Source organism: Mytilus trossulus, chromosome 11 (genome assembly GCF_036588685.1).
Source record: "Mytilus trossulus isolate FHL-02 chromosome 11, PNRI_Mtr1.1.1.hap1, whole genome shotgun sequence".
Classification (NCBI taxonomy): domain Eukaryota; kingdom Metazoa; phylum Mollusca; class Bivalvia; order Mytilida; family Mytilidae; genus Mytilus; species Mytilus trossulus.
The window spans coordinates 53586641-53600494 of NC_086383.1; the positions used below are offsets into that span (position 1 = coordinate 53586641).

Consider the following 13854-nt stretch of genomic DNA (forward strand, 5'->3'; position numbering starts at 1 on the left):
ATATATATATAGTAAAATTAAAATGTCTGTATTTATTGGCGGATAATTTAAACGTCAGTTGTTCACAGAAGGTTTCTACTATCCAGATAATCTTGCTATTCACTGTTAGTGAGAGTTCAGTTTTATATTGTTTATTGACTCATTGGAAGATCTGATTGACAGGGGTCTTTCATTCATTTAAGGAATGACTGTAATATTTTCTTTGTCTATGCAGAAATAACATCAAAAATGTGGTGCACGCTGAATAACCGGCGTAGCGGGTTATTTTAAAGTGTGGTCCACATTTTTTTTTATGTTATTTCGAATAGGCAGACAAAATAGTACAGTCGTTTCTTATAATTTAATTCTTAATTCCATTTTAAACTGGAGTAAATCATGAAAAACCGTTGATGACATCACTGTCTCATGACAAAATTATGTCTATGAACTGATAAACAAAACAACGTCAGCCAATCAGAAGATGTGTTACATCCAAAATTAAATTATACTTAAATAAAAAGGTCAATAATCAATTGATAGATGGAAATGATTGACACAGATCATTTTAAAAGTTGAGAAAAGTTTGTTTAGCCAGACAGTTTGTTATCTTGTAATAACTATTATTTTGTGAATTGTATATCTTTTCTACATTCTTGTTATCTGTTAAAACCTGAAAAGGATGACTAGTCTTCTGGTCAGTTGTTCTTTTGTGAATTGTTGTCTCATTATCAATCATACCACATAAGACTTTAATGAATGGTGATAAGAATTCTTATACACATTTCTTTGTAGATTTATTCGAATTGTGGATGGATTCTATACATTGTTACAGTAGACTGGAAAAGGATGGACATAAATCTGATGTCAACGAGAAAACATCAGATGATCTTGATCCACCAATAGTTATTGTTGGCACTTGGAAAGATGCTTTGATCTCTGATGTACAAGAGGTATTGAAAATTGCCAATTTTGTCAGATGTTAGTGTTTACTAGAACACACCCGTGATATCGCGGGTCCATTGACTGAATAAAAGTATTTAACTATGCGCAAGCCTTATTTCAGTATTATTATTGTCATCTGATAAAGTCATGCTGATTATAAGATACAGAGTTTTCTCTGCTTTCAAATCTTTCTGTTTGAATCCCTCGAACTGGAACTGTGATTAGTATTCGTATTGTTATCTTAGAAAGTCTTATTGATCAAATTAAACATACTACAATAGGTAACAATTTGACAATCGTTGATGGAATTTAGTAGTGTCAACCCTGTGATTATGACCCGTATAAAGAGCATAGTCCTGAATACACCGTTTGGTGGTGCGCCTGTCAGATGCGGAACGTACAGATAAGGTATTAGGTAACAGGTGAATATACTATTGGTATCGGTATCGGACTCGACACGGAACTTCTTAATTATTGGCAATATTAATTACTTGGAAAACAAAAGGGCCTGGAATGGTGTAATTTTTAATCTACACCTTTGTACTATATAAGTTATATATAAAGTTGAATTCTTTGATTCATCGTTTTTACGTGATGACGGCTGACAAATTGGACCTTGTAATTTTAGTATTATAGATTTGTACAGGACCATGGTGAACTGATTTATATTATACCAGACCAACATATTGACAATATTCAAACAAAATAACTTTATCAGATTTTAAGGTTTAAAGTTTTTAAAGGATAACAATATTTTCTAGTAGTTTACAGAAACTTAGATCTTTCAATAATATCTGAAAAAAAAGTACAAGTAACTCGTTAAAGAAACAATGATTGAAATTTTGTATGCCAGACGGTGTTTCTTCTACACAATTTATAAATGATGTTCTAATAAAAATAATTAAAAGGCCAAATAAGGTACGAAGGGGAACAGCTTTGACGACCCATAATTTATATATATAAATTGATAATTTTTTAGTGTTTTCAATGTTTTGTTTTGCAAAGAGAAAGCAAACACAGTTAATTTTATCTTTTAGATTGATGATGCATGCAGTAAAAGTATATTAAAGTATACGGAGAATATGTCAGAAGATGAACTAAGACATATAAGGCAAGAATACTTTATCTCCAACACAGAAGATGATCCTAGTGTATTCCAGCAAATACGAGAAAACATCCTTAACTTAGCCAGAAAAATGAAAACATGGAACAAAGCATATCCTTTAAAATTTATTCAGCTGGAAAAACAACTTCAAGAAAAGAAGAAGGTGTTACCTATAATCTCCTTTCAGGAAATTCAGAAAATTGCTTTTGATTCGCCTCAGCCACTTAATGATGAAGAACTCAGATTGTTCCTGGAATTTCACCATGAGATCAGAGCTTTAGTTCATTTCAAAGATCTTCCCTCTTACATTATTTTAGACACACAGTGGTTGTCAAATGCTTTTAGATGTATAGTAACTGCAAAGAAATTTCGAGACATTAGTATCAGAAATATAAAAAAATGGGATGTATTGTACAGTAGAGGCAAATTATATAGTGAGGTTTTAGACGATGTATTCAGAAAGGAAAACAATTTTTCAAAACACAAGGGTCATATTCTGAATGTCATGGAGAAATTTGATATCATTATACGTCCGATCATATCAGATAGAGATGGTGCTGATCAAACACTTTGCTACTATGTACCTTGTATGATTAAATCAGAACCTGAGTATGACATATACGAAATGTTTAATGTGACAGAAAACACATGTACTAAGTCTACCTGGTTATGTTATAAGTTTAGGTTTCTACCACCTCATTTAATGAATCATTTAATTGCTTCTCTGTGCAGGAAATATACAGTTGCAGAATTTATCACTAAGGAACAGAAAAGACAGGTTGCTCTTTTCAGAGACTCAGCTGTCTTTGAGTTACAGAAAACGACAAAATTAACAAAATTACACGTGATGAAATGTCCGAATTTGATCCAAATTCAGGTTTGGCAATTTGGTAAAGAACGTGAAGGAGGTTTGTTTAAATTCATTGACGAATTTGTGACAGAGGAAATTGTGAAAATTATAAGCACAAGATTTAAGATGTCTAATGTGAACTTTGAGAAAAAATGGGAATGTGGCCATACAAAACCAGAGTCTGTAACAGGATCAAATGACTTTAGTGAAGAGCAGATTACAGAATATTACTGTGAAACATGTACATGCACCCATATATACATTGGTGAATGGCAAGATCTGCAAAAAGTAAGTGAAGCATTTTATCTATTTCATAGAAACTTTGCTAGAAGGAGAAGGGTATGTTGGTTAATCTCTGTGCATCCTTCCTGAAATTTGATAGCAAGCCTCGCGTAGGCATGCCAAACTATAGGTTGCTTTTATACCTGTTGCCTTTTAGTTATTCTGTTTTCTGGCTCTTCATTATCTACAACTTTGTCCGAGTCATTAATTGCTATCATTTAACACCATCTTACACACACCCTTTTTCAGTCTCAATATTAATAATGAAATATCTTTCTTTAAATTATTTTAGCTGTCCAAAAGTTGTGAAAATGATCCAGGATTTAATCCTACCACAGAAAGCATCAGTCTAGTCCGAACTACATCCTCTAAGGTAACAAGTAAAAGTCATCGTGTTGTCGATGATAGACTAGACAGATTATTACCATACATGTACATAAAGTTTTATTCAAGATGTATAGGTTTCATAAAAGTGGAAATTGGATAAATAAAGGCAACAGTAGTATACCGCTGTTCAAAACTCATAAATCCATGGATAAAAAACAAAATCGGGGTAACAAACTAAAACCGAGGGAAACGCATTAAATATAAGAGGAGAACAACGACACAAAACCGAAACGCAACACACACAGAAACTGACCAAGCATCAGACAAAACACCACGAGATAAACAAATATAACATGAAAACCAAATACATGAATTTGGGATAGACAAGTACCGTGCCACGTCTTATCTCAATATTTTATAAAGCTTGATTATGTTGTCAACTTGATATAACCTCAAATTATTTCAACGTGTAACATGGAAAATTTCGTGTATCGTTGTTCTTGACTTTGGCACCGTTCCATTAACATGAGTAAGGTGTCGTGGGTTCGCTGCCTATGTCAAGTGTTTTTAACATATGACGTCATTATGGTGACTTGAATAAGACCGATATCACTCAGATTACATTTCTACCTTGACAGGTTAGTTTGTATTTAGCCTATGAAATACTTATTTAGCCTTGAGAATTGAAAGGTCAGTTTATCCCATTCATACAATAGAAGTTTACCTATGAGGGTCAGAATGGGGTTTACAGAATAGAGAATACATGTAATAGCAACAAAGAAATAGAGAAAAAAGAAAATGAACAATAAAATAAAATATAGAGAATACTGCGGTGCAAAAGTTTAAATAATAAATGTGCAAAATAACTTGAAAAGGTAACTTTAGCAACTGTAATGCAATACTGATAATATAATGATCAATGCACATAATTGATAAATAATCTTGTAACAGAAAGACTATATATATTTATATATAAAAAACATTTTACAGAATGAGAGTTATTTTTAAGGCTTTTAAACATGTTAAAAGGAAAATGCCATAAAAATTTAAAGAATACAGATATTAAAAAACCCATGCAGGTCCTCATGTCATTTACATTGTCAATATATAGGACACATCTAGTCAAACTGGTTTTAAACTAACATCTAGTCAAACTGGTTTCTTGCCCTAGTTGTATATTTCACAGTGACCCTATGTGTTTGTGCTAAGAGTACATTGTAATGTCATATTTATTGATTTTCTGTTGGGACATGACCTACATATTGTTAAAGTCATAAGAAACCTCAAATAAAAAAAAAAATAATGCACATGTTTTTTATAACTCAATGGATAGTTTTCATTATAAAACTTATGTACATATACTTTTTTCTGAAGAAAATTCTTTAATTTATTCATATTTAGAAGAAGTTTACTTTATTTTAATTGCTTGCTTCCAGCAAACAATTCCCCCAACATATTTTCCGTATGCAAAGTGACCTCAGTGTAACCCATCTCGTAAAACTCCGGTGATCACAATACGCATGGATGTCCTTAAAATAAACTATTATCTGAATACACATGTTAAACACGTGCTCTCTTTCCATGCTTTTTTTGTTTATATTTTGTCGATTGTTGACAAACAGGTGACCATCGTTAAACTTCAGCTTCAAAACACGAACTTTAATTACCTGCCATATTTTCTCAACAACACTGGCCGATTGAAAAAAAAATTGACGATTATACGAAATTTATGCGAAAAAAATGATAAATTTGTGCACAGAAGACTAAGTTTATGATGTGTGTATGCATTGGTTCAAGAATTGGAAGAACATAACTTTTCACCGGTCACTCGTTTCTTATGACTTTAACATAAAAAACAGTGGCTTGAGATTTCAACTGATATTAGTATAATAAACAATGATAAATTAATATTTGGAATTTTATATCCTGGTTGATGATGTTTTTTGGGACCAAGATGTTTTCTTCATTCTAGTTTATATGATTATTCTAGCTAACCTTCAACATTGTTCAATGCACATTTAAAGATAGAAAAATTTCAGATCTCATTTAAAATATTTTGCAACTAAATAATTATTTGTCAGATTTGGTGTAAACTAAAAACAAGACAGTGTAATAGATAATCTGCAAGCATTGTCTTTTTCTATAACAGTCAAGCAGATAGTTTTTTTTTTATATATATCTGAAAAAAACCTACCATGTAGTTAAAAGAAATATATAATTCAAAGGCCTAAAATAACCCCTAAAACTCAACACTAACAGACTTTTAAAAATTAAATCAAGATGCACAACGTTTTAAGTATTGGTCAGAATATAGGATTCTTTTGTACTTTAACAACATCACAATAACAATAAAGTGACCTTAATTTTGGACAAGGTAAATGGCATGAAGCCAAATCTATTGTATGAATGGGAAACTGACCTTTCAATTCTCAAGGCTAAATAAGTATTTCATAGGCTAAATACAAACTTACCTGTCAAGGCAGAATTGTAATCTGAGTGATACCGGTCTTATTCAAGTCACCATAAGCTTTGTGTACATTAGGCATTACAGAATGAAATTACATTTGATAAAAAGAAGATGTTCATGTGAAAAATGTGAGAGTTGTATATATAAATATGATAGAACTCATACTTCTCCATTGCCACAGAGAAAAAGTAGTCTGATTGAGACCTTTGAAAGTCATTGTGACTTATGAATAGAAAATTGAAATGTTGGTGTTCATTAAATACTATACAGGATGAGCCTTAACAAAATTCATATTGTGTTTTACTCGTTCCTATTACCATACATAATAGTCTCTTAATAACGAAAAAGGTAAAAGGCAACATCCAAAGGAAAATATAGATTCCACCACTGTTACAAGTGTGAAATGAAATTTCTCCACTAGAGAAAGTAAAATTTTAATATCTTAAGCGCGAAACTTGCTGAGCTTTTAAATAATAAAAATTAAAATGTTGAGAGTGTCTTAAGTTCTCATCTAAATTAATATACGTATTACATGTTTTATTTTAGGTTTTCTGGTTTCAACTTTGTATTTGATTCGGTTTTCCAACTTTTTTGATACGAACCCTACTGATGAGTCTTACGTAGATGAAACACGTCTTTCGTACCATATTATAAGCCATGTATCTTTGTTGACTTGATATAACTTGTATTACTGTATAACTGATTGAACAATGTCAAAAATGTCCCATATTTTGGCTTTTTTCAAAAGAGAAACCATGACAGACATGACTAACGACAAAGACTGAATTACATACATGTTATAAATGTGGGTTTTTTTTCAATAGAACTTAGGATATAGTCTCGGGAAAAATATTTTAGAAATAAAATATATACAGAAGCCTCTTCATGATCAAGATAAATCATCTGATTGTTTCCGTAAATCTTGATATTTTGGTGATGTTTACTAAAAAGGTATTGGTTTAATTTTGATATGTCAAAAACTTACACTTTGTGACACTACTGTCTTTTTATTTTGATATAATCAATTTGTTTGTTAGTTGTTTGTTAATCGGAAAATATGCAAAACGCCTGCAGAAAGGAAAATTCAAGCACAGTAAATAAACACATTTGGGATAGCACATAAAACATACTCTCTAATATAATTAATCTGATCATATCAATTGTAATTAATTTGAGGGTAGATCAAAGTGCTATTTTCTTTTGAATTGGTCTGGTAATTTTAAGAAAGAATTAAAAAGATTATTTTCCTGGTACGTCAAATGATGTTTTGACCCACTAATTATATAATAAATTTCATCAAATGTTTATACTTAAACTTCTTTAGAGGATAATTGTAACTTATAAGTGTTAACATTTCTTATGGTGTTTTAAATTATGATTATCAAAAATTGTATTAAATGTTTCAATATAGTGTTTCATTATATAATTATGGCACTTTCATTTCAAGCACCAAATAAATTGAGATATCACTATAACCGAAATTTTACCATTTACGGTATTTATACATTTAGGAAATGTACTTTTATATATTTTTTTTGTTTTACTTCAATTGATGTCTAGTGATTAGTTGTCCCATTAACCATGTTAACAATCATATCATTCATCTTATTTTTATATCATTTAGTAATTTTTAGTAACCATAACAAAATTTACTTCTCTTAAACCATTGGGTCTAACTTTCCATCAAAGGTAAACTAAATCTAGTATATAATATGTGATTTCCCCTTGCTAAACTGCCATCATTGCCACTATAACTTGAAATAAAGCCTAAGGGTTAATACACGGTTTATGTACAATGTAGGAAAATATAAAATTCAGAAACCGTAAGAAAAGCAAGGGTTGCCTAACTTGTCTTCTGTTTAGTAGAGAGTACACAGATACTCTATATTTTTCGACAATACATGTACTAGTATATTATTTTCATCCTGCCATTCAGTATTGATGTTAAGTTTTAATTTTTTTTATCAATTAAAAGTCTCTAAGTAAAGAAATTGACATTACTTAGATGCAGTCAACATGAACTGTGACGTAAAATTGAATTGAAAAAGCTGTTCACTTGCAACAGCAACAGGATATCAGGAGACTATTTACGTAAACTATATAGTTTTTGATGGTTTTTTTTCTGTTTATATGTACACACGTATATGTACATGTATATTAAGTAAAATTGTCGATTGCAGGATAAATTGCAAATATTCGCCTAGTAACTTAAAAATTAAAAATTAAAAAATTATGATTTTGAAACGCCAATTAACTTTATATAGGGATAACTGTCCTCAAATGAGAAAATTGTTTCGTTAGTTTTCCTCAAAACTAATAATACATACACAAAGTGTAATAAGCAAAAAGCTATCAACGAATAATGAACTAATGCAACTGATGGTGTCTCGTTTGGCCAACAGGTCTAGTAGTTCATTACTTTCACAGTATCACTAGCCTGTCAAAATGGTGTGAGTTCGATCTTTGAACATTGAAGGTTTTTTCGACTCTGATCTCACTGAACTTTAACTAGTATTAGCAGTTTTCTTGCCGAAGGTCATTGGTTCTTTCCGAGCACTCCTGCTACTTCCTCAAATAATAAGAACCGACTGTTTGATAAAGCTGACTGTGGCTTTAAAACCAACAATCATCGATCATGGAACATTTGAAGAGAAATAATAATTTTATTGAGCGCGCCTGACCATGACATATCAAATATATTCTAGTTTTACGATAACAATGGTTATATAGTTTTTGATCTGTTGGTCCGTCTGTCTGTCCATCTGTGAGTCATTTTCGTTTCCAAATGCCAATACTTTATATCTGATTACAACCATTCCTGAATTTATCCTCACATTTAGTATGAGGAAGATCATTACTGATTTTGAAGTCACCACATTAAAGGCCAAGGGCAAAGTTACTAAATATAATTAAAACTCCCTGCAAATATTGCTTCCAGATGCTAAAACAAATATTTTAGGATTGCAACTGTACATGGATCATATGATCAGATATAATTAAGAAGATCCCTATTGAAAGTTTCTAACACATCTAGATATTTTGTCATAAAGTTACTGCCCGAAATTAAAGTAAACAGAAATGTCAATATAAGCTGTAGCCTTTTACTTATGGGAAGGAGTAGTGTTGGTATATGTAAGCTTGCTAACTAATGGTTCTTCAGTTTGTTAATTGCAGGTGTGTGTCCGTGTCAAGGCTGGTATCGGAGACATTTCAAATATCTATGGAGAGTCATCATCAGCAGCCAGTTTGACAGGGGTATGTTATATCACACTTCTAGTGTTGTTTTCATCTGCTAAGGAACTAGGATAAACTATTGTTTTGTTATTATTTTTTGGACAATATTTAGAGATTTTGGTTGTGAGAAAATATTCCTATTGATTAAAAAGTTTGTTTTTTTTTATTGCTAGCTGATTGGTTTTTTGTTGCAGCAAACTTTTTCAACCACATGAATATTTCGTCGACAGTTGATTCACCCAACAATTCTAATGCAATTTGTTTGTAACGATAATTTTCATTGGACGTTGACAAATATTTTGAGGGGTTAGATTCCACGCTCTACCAGTCCGTAACTAAGAAAGCCACCATTTTTAATTCCGATTTTTTTGGGGTATGTAATTTCTAAAAAAAATAAACAAGATAGTCACATTTTGAGCCTCAAAATCTTCTTTTTGTCTATATTGAAACCATTCTGAAGCATACGAAAAGTAAAGATACGTTAAGAATTCATGTTTGACATCCAGAGTATACATATGACGTCACATTGTTTAGATGCTAAAGACGATGTAACAGTTTCGCTGACTTTTTCATTTATGGCATTTTATAGCCAAAATATTTATCAAATGACATTTCTTTTAATATGTGACATTAGAATGGAGATAACTGTATTGTATTTTAAGCTTGGCCTTCGTAAAACTTGATTTTACTGTCGCAAGGTTAACTCAATTTGCGACAGTAAAATCTACGTTTTACGAAGGCCAAGCTTAAAATACAATACAGTCATCTCCTAATTCTATTAAGCCTTATTTTAACCTTTTACATCATAATTCTCTACTTTTATATGCATTTCAGTTCACAAATGAGGAAATAAATTTTACAAAGATGGGCATTATTGTACTGAATATTCTAGCTGATGCTTCATATGACTTATTGAAACAAGACAAACCAAATATACGTCCAAGGAGGGAATGTGATATAACAAACTTGTACAGTGAGCACAGAAATCTTAATAAACATATTCCAAGTAATTCATGGGGCGGTTCATGGCAAAGAATTCAAAATACAGACTTAGCTATTGGAGATGATATTGAGCGCATAAGACTGACAAGGAATGAATTACAACACTCTAGAATATTTCAATTGGATGATACACGTTTTAATGAATTATGTAACATATTGAGTGACCTTTTAAAAAGGTTTGATAACCATAACAAACCAGCTATATTGTATACAGATCAACTAAATAAGATTTTGGCGAAAACTGTTTCTGCGGAGGAAGTGAAATTAATTAAAAACGAAATATTCGGTAAATATACTTTAAATAGTTGGCCTTTTTCAAATGTTTCCTTGTTATGCTCAAATAATTTTTATGCAGACTTATTTGTCACTTACAAATTTAAGTAGTTAATAAATAGTTTGATTATGTCTGTTGACTGTGACCATATGTTGGGTTCTATTGTCTGATAATCACTTTTTGTAATGATCGGAATAATCATATCTGTAAAACTTAGATTTGAAGTAAATTTTAGACCAGGAGCGTTTTTATTATTGCAGTTATAATATATTTTCTTTTATTTCAGGAATGACTATTGAAGTTGACTTTGAACACCAAGTTAATCTTCCAGCACAATAAAGAAATTGACTCATTCCTACGATTTGTTTCAGCGAACAGAGAAATACCGGTATGCACTTTATTAAACAGATACATAATACCATAGCAACAGATGTGCATTAAACATTCCCTTTATGAACAGACGTCGATCGTCTTTCTTAGAGATGAAATGCTACTGATTTAAGTCAGACTCCAACTGATCATTCATTGAATCATTACCAAAAGTAACGGGCAACATTATAAAGTGGACCAAAGCTGAATTATAGTCTAAAGTTAAAATAGTACCAATTTCGTACTGTTTTTTTTTAAATTTAATTACCTGCAGCAAATATTATAATGTAAATATATTAGAATCGTTTCGAATACCAAATTATTTGTAAAGTATGTATATAAAATTAGCATTTGAGTACACATATGTATATATATGTAAGACTGAAATAAAGAAAATGTGTATAGTACATTCAGAAGCTTGAGACAAAACAAGAACGCATTGTCTCTGTGTTTGTTATCAGCAAGATTTGTATATGAATTATTTTTATGGGTTTTCTTAAAGGGGACTTATGCTTTTCTTTTCTTGGCATGACTAAATGATTCCCATATGTCCTAGTTATTTATCTGTACATAGCAAAAGAGAAAATGTGTTTGAACCTTCAAATCTCTTTCTGTTTTTAGTCATTGAGATCTGCTTTATTGATGTATAACCATCATCTTGTTTCGTACATATAAGGGAAATAATAAAAAAAAATATAAGAATCATATCGTCTGAATATTTTCAGGTATTGTTTAAAATATTTGTCTGTTGGTTAAAAAAAGTAGACGGTAATATATCAACTCTTAGTATATAAATCAAATAGTTATAACTAAATCCTTTCAAGCTTGTTTATTATTATATTGAAATTGAGTAACTCAAGTTTATACCAACATGATTAAGCAATTAATATTCAACTCTTGCTAGTTATGAAACTTACAATCCACCATTTTCTACATAAGAAAATGCCTGTACCAAGTCAGGAATATGACAGATGTTATCCATTCGTTTGATGTGTTTGAGCTTTTGATTTTGACATTTGTTTAAGGATTTTCCGTTTTAATTTTTCTCGGCACTCAGTATTATGGTGATTTTACTTTTAATAAGACAATTTATGGTCATCATGTTTAATTGATAGTTGCTTAATGTCCAGCGGCCAATATTAAATGCAAATTCCGCATTGTTCCCTAAAAAAGAAGAAGTTCACATGATAGCTTAGTACAGGTTATCAAAGGAATAGAGACAGTAACCCCAATAAACATCCCTGTAAGTGTCTTTTTTTACTTCAATTGTTTCAGTAAATATACTGTGTTTGTATTGCAAAATGTATTATTCTAATTGTATAACAATAAAAATTATATATCTGCTTTATTTATTAAAAATGTATGAGATCGAAATAGGAATATATTTTATATATTAAGTAAATATTCTAGAAATTTGTCTGTATCTTTTCAAATCTTATTTCATGCTTTCATATGCAGCGCCAGCCCTCGACCTTTGAAATTGTGTTTGCTTGTAAAAGTCGAGAATATGGTATATAAAGAACATTTCTGCAAATATGTTTCTGAGCATAGGGTGGCGCCACTGTAACTTTCTGTGAAAACTGACATAAAATTTCTAAAGTATGCAATCAGGTTTCTATTTTCATGACTTCACATATACATCACTAATTAGACAGTTGGTTAAATTCTTCTTTTACGATGTTTAATGAAACAACTAAACTTTCTAAAGAGGACATTTTAACATTTAAGTTTTTATCAAATTTAAACAACATTATTACAGTTAAAATTTTAATTTTTCCTGTTTGGACATAAGTATGTCTTGGAACTTCTGTTATTCCACATTACACATAATAATATCATTGTATAAATAGGAGAAATGGTATGATTTCCAATTCGACATACACATGTCACTGTAGAGTCTTCATTAGTGAGAAATATCCATACCAAATAGGAAGCGCTTCGTCCAGATAACAAACAGAAACCAACACAGAAATTAACGGTCTGTTCGTAGCTAATTAGAAAAATATTAAAAGGACGGAACATCAATGATAATGAAATGGATAGACTACAGGCATGATCTTTCCCTATTACAGGCACATAAAATGTTAATGAGTGGTTTACCTTCCTCCGCCCAAATTATGGATATGGTGTAAAAGGACAATTTAATATATATCTGTTTATATCCCTTTTTGAATGTACCCTTTGATATCCTTCGCCTCTCTATTTATATCGGCAAGAGAAGGCGTGATGCATTAGATCAGTTAAAACTGAGTCTTAACGACAGAATGTTCCATGATTATTAGAGTACTCGCAGTGACTAAAAACTTGTTCATCATCCAATTTCTCCCTAACAAGTTTACTTTTTACATGATTGTGTTCATATAAAGTGTGCATTTACATTGGAATGAGGATATTACACATTAATAGAATGACCATTTGATATTCTGTGGAGAGAGTCGGGCGGATTTTTACCAGATTTTCCTAATTTCACTTTTATACACATTTAATTTGTTTCCTGTAATTTTTATTGCAGTATATTGAATTTCATCCTATATTGTGCCTCTTATCTTGAAAATCATAATTAATAGAGAGAAAAATCATCAACAAGACAAGGTTTACAAAAAGGACAAATGGGCGAAATTGTCAGACGACTTCTTGGAATTATTTCCCGTTAAATAAGATTTTTAATATTTTTGTGCGTGTTTGCCTTATATCTATCTATACTTGTAGATAAAAAAAACTGTTATAGCAAAAACAATAATCAAGGCAAGATCTACAAATATGTCTAACTCAAAATCTTCACTCGACTCTGTCTTGGAAGTAGGGATCGAGCAACCACTTACTTTAATTGTACAAACAATATCAAAACGTTGCCAGCATTAGGACAGATCTCTACCTCCGTTCTTTTGCAATCTCTATCTTATTTCAGATCTCGATACATAAAATAATTTACAATTTTTATTGAGAATTTCACGTTCATTTTTATATCAAAATTTGGCCAAATCCATCAAACATTGTCAATGTTTATGCATCTTTAGAAGTTT

The 13854-nt window shown here is 30.9% G+C and overlaps 1 protein-coding gene across 1 annotated transcript; it reads left to right on the forward strand.

The window, feature by feature from the left end:
* Positions 1–777: 777 nt before the first annotated feature.
* On the forward strand, positions 778–12175 carry LOC134691312 (uncharacterized). Its single transcript, XM_063551763.1, has 6 exons — positions 778–929; positions 1959–3164; positions 3451–3531; positions 9127–9207; positions 10021–10474; positions 10749–12175. Exons 1-6 carry the CDS (start codon positions 789–791, stop codon positions 10799–10801), a joined length of 2016 nt encoding a protein of 671 aa, XP_063407833.1. The 5' UTR covers positions 778–788; the 3' UTR covers positions 10802–12175.
* Positions 12176–13854: the final 1679 nt, after the last annotated feature.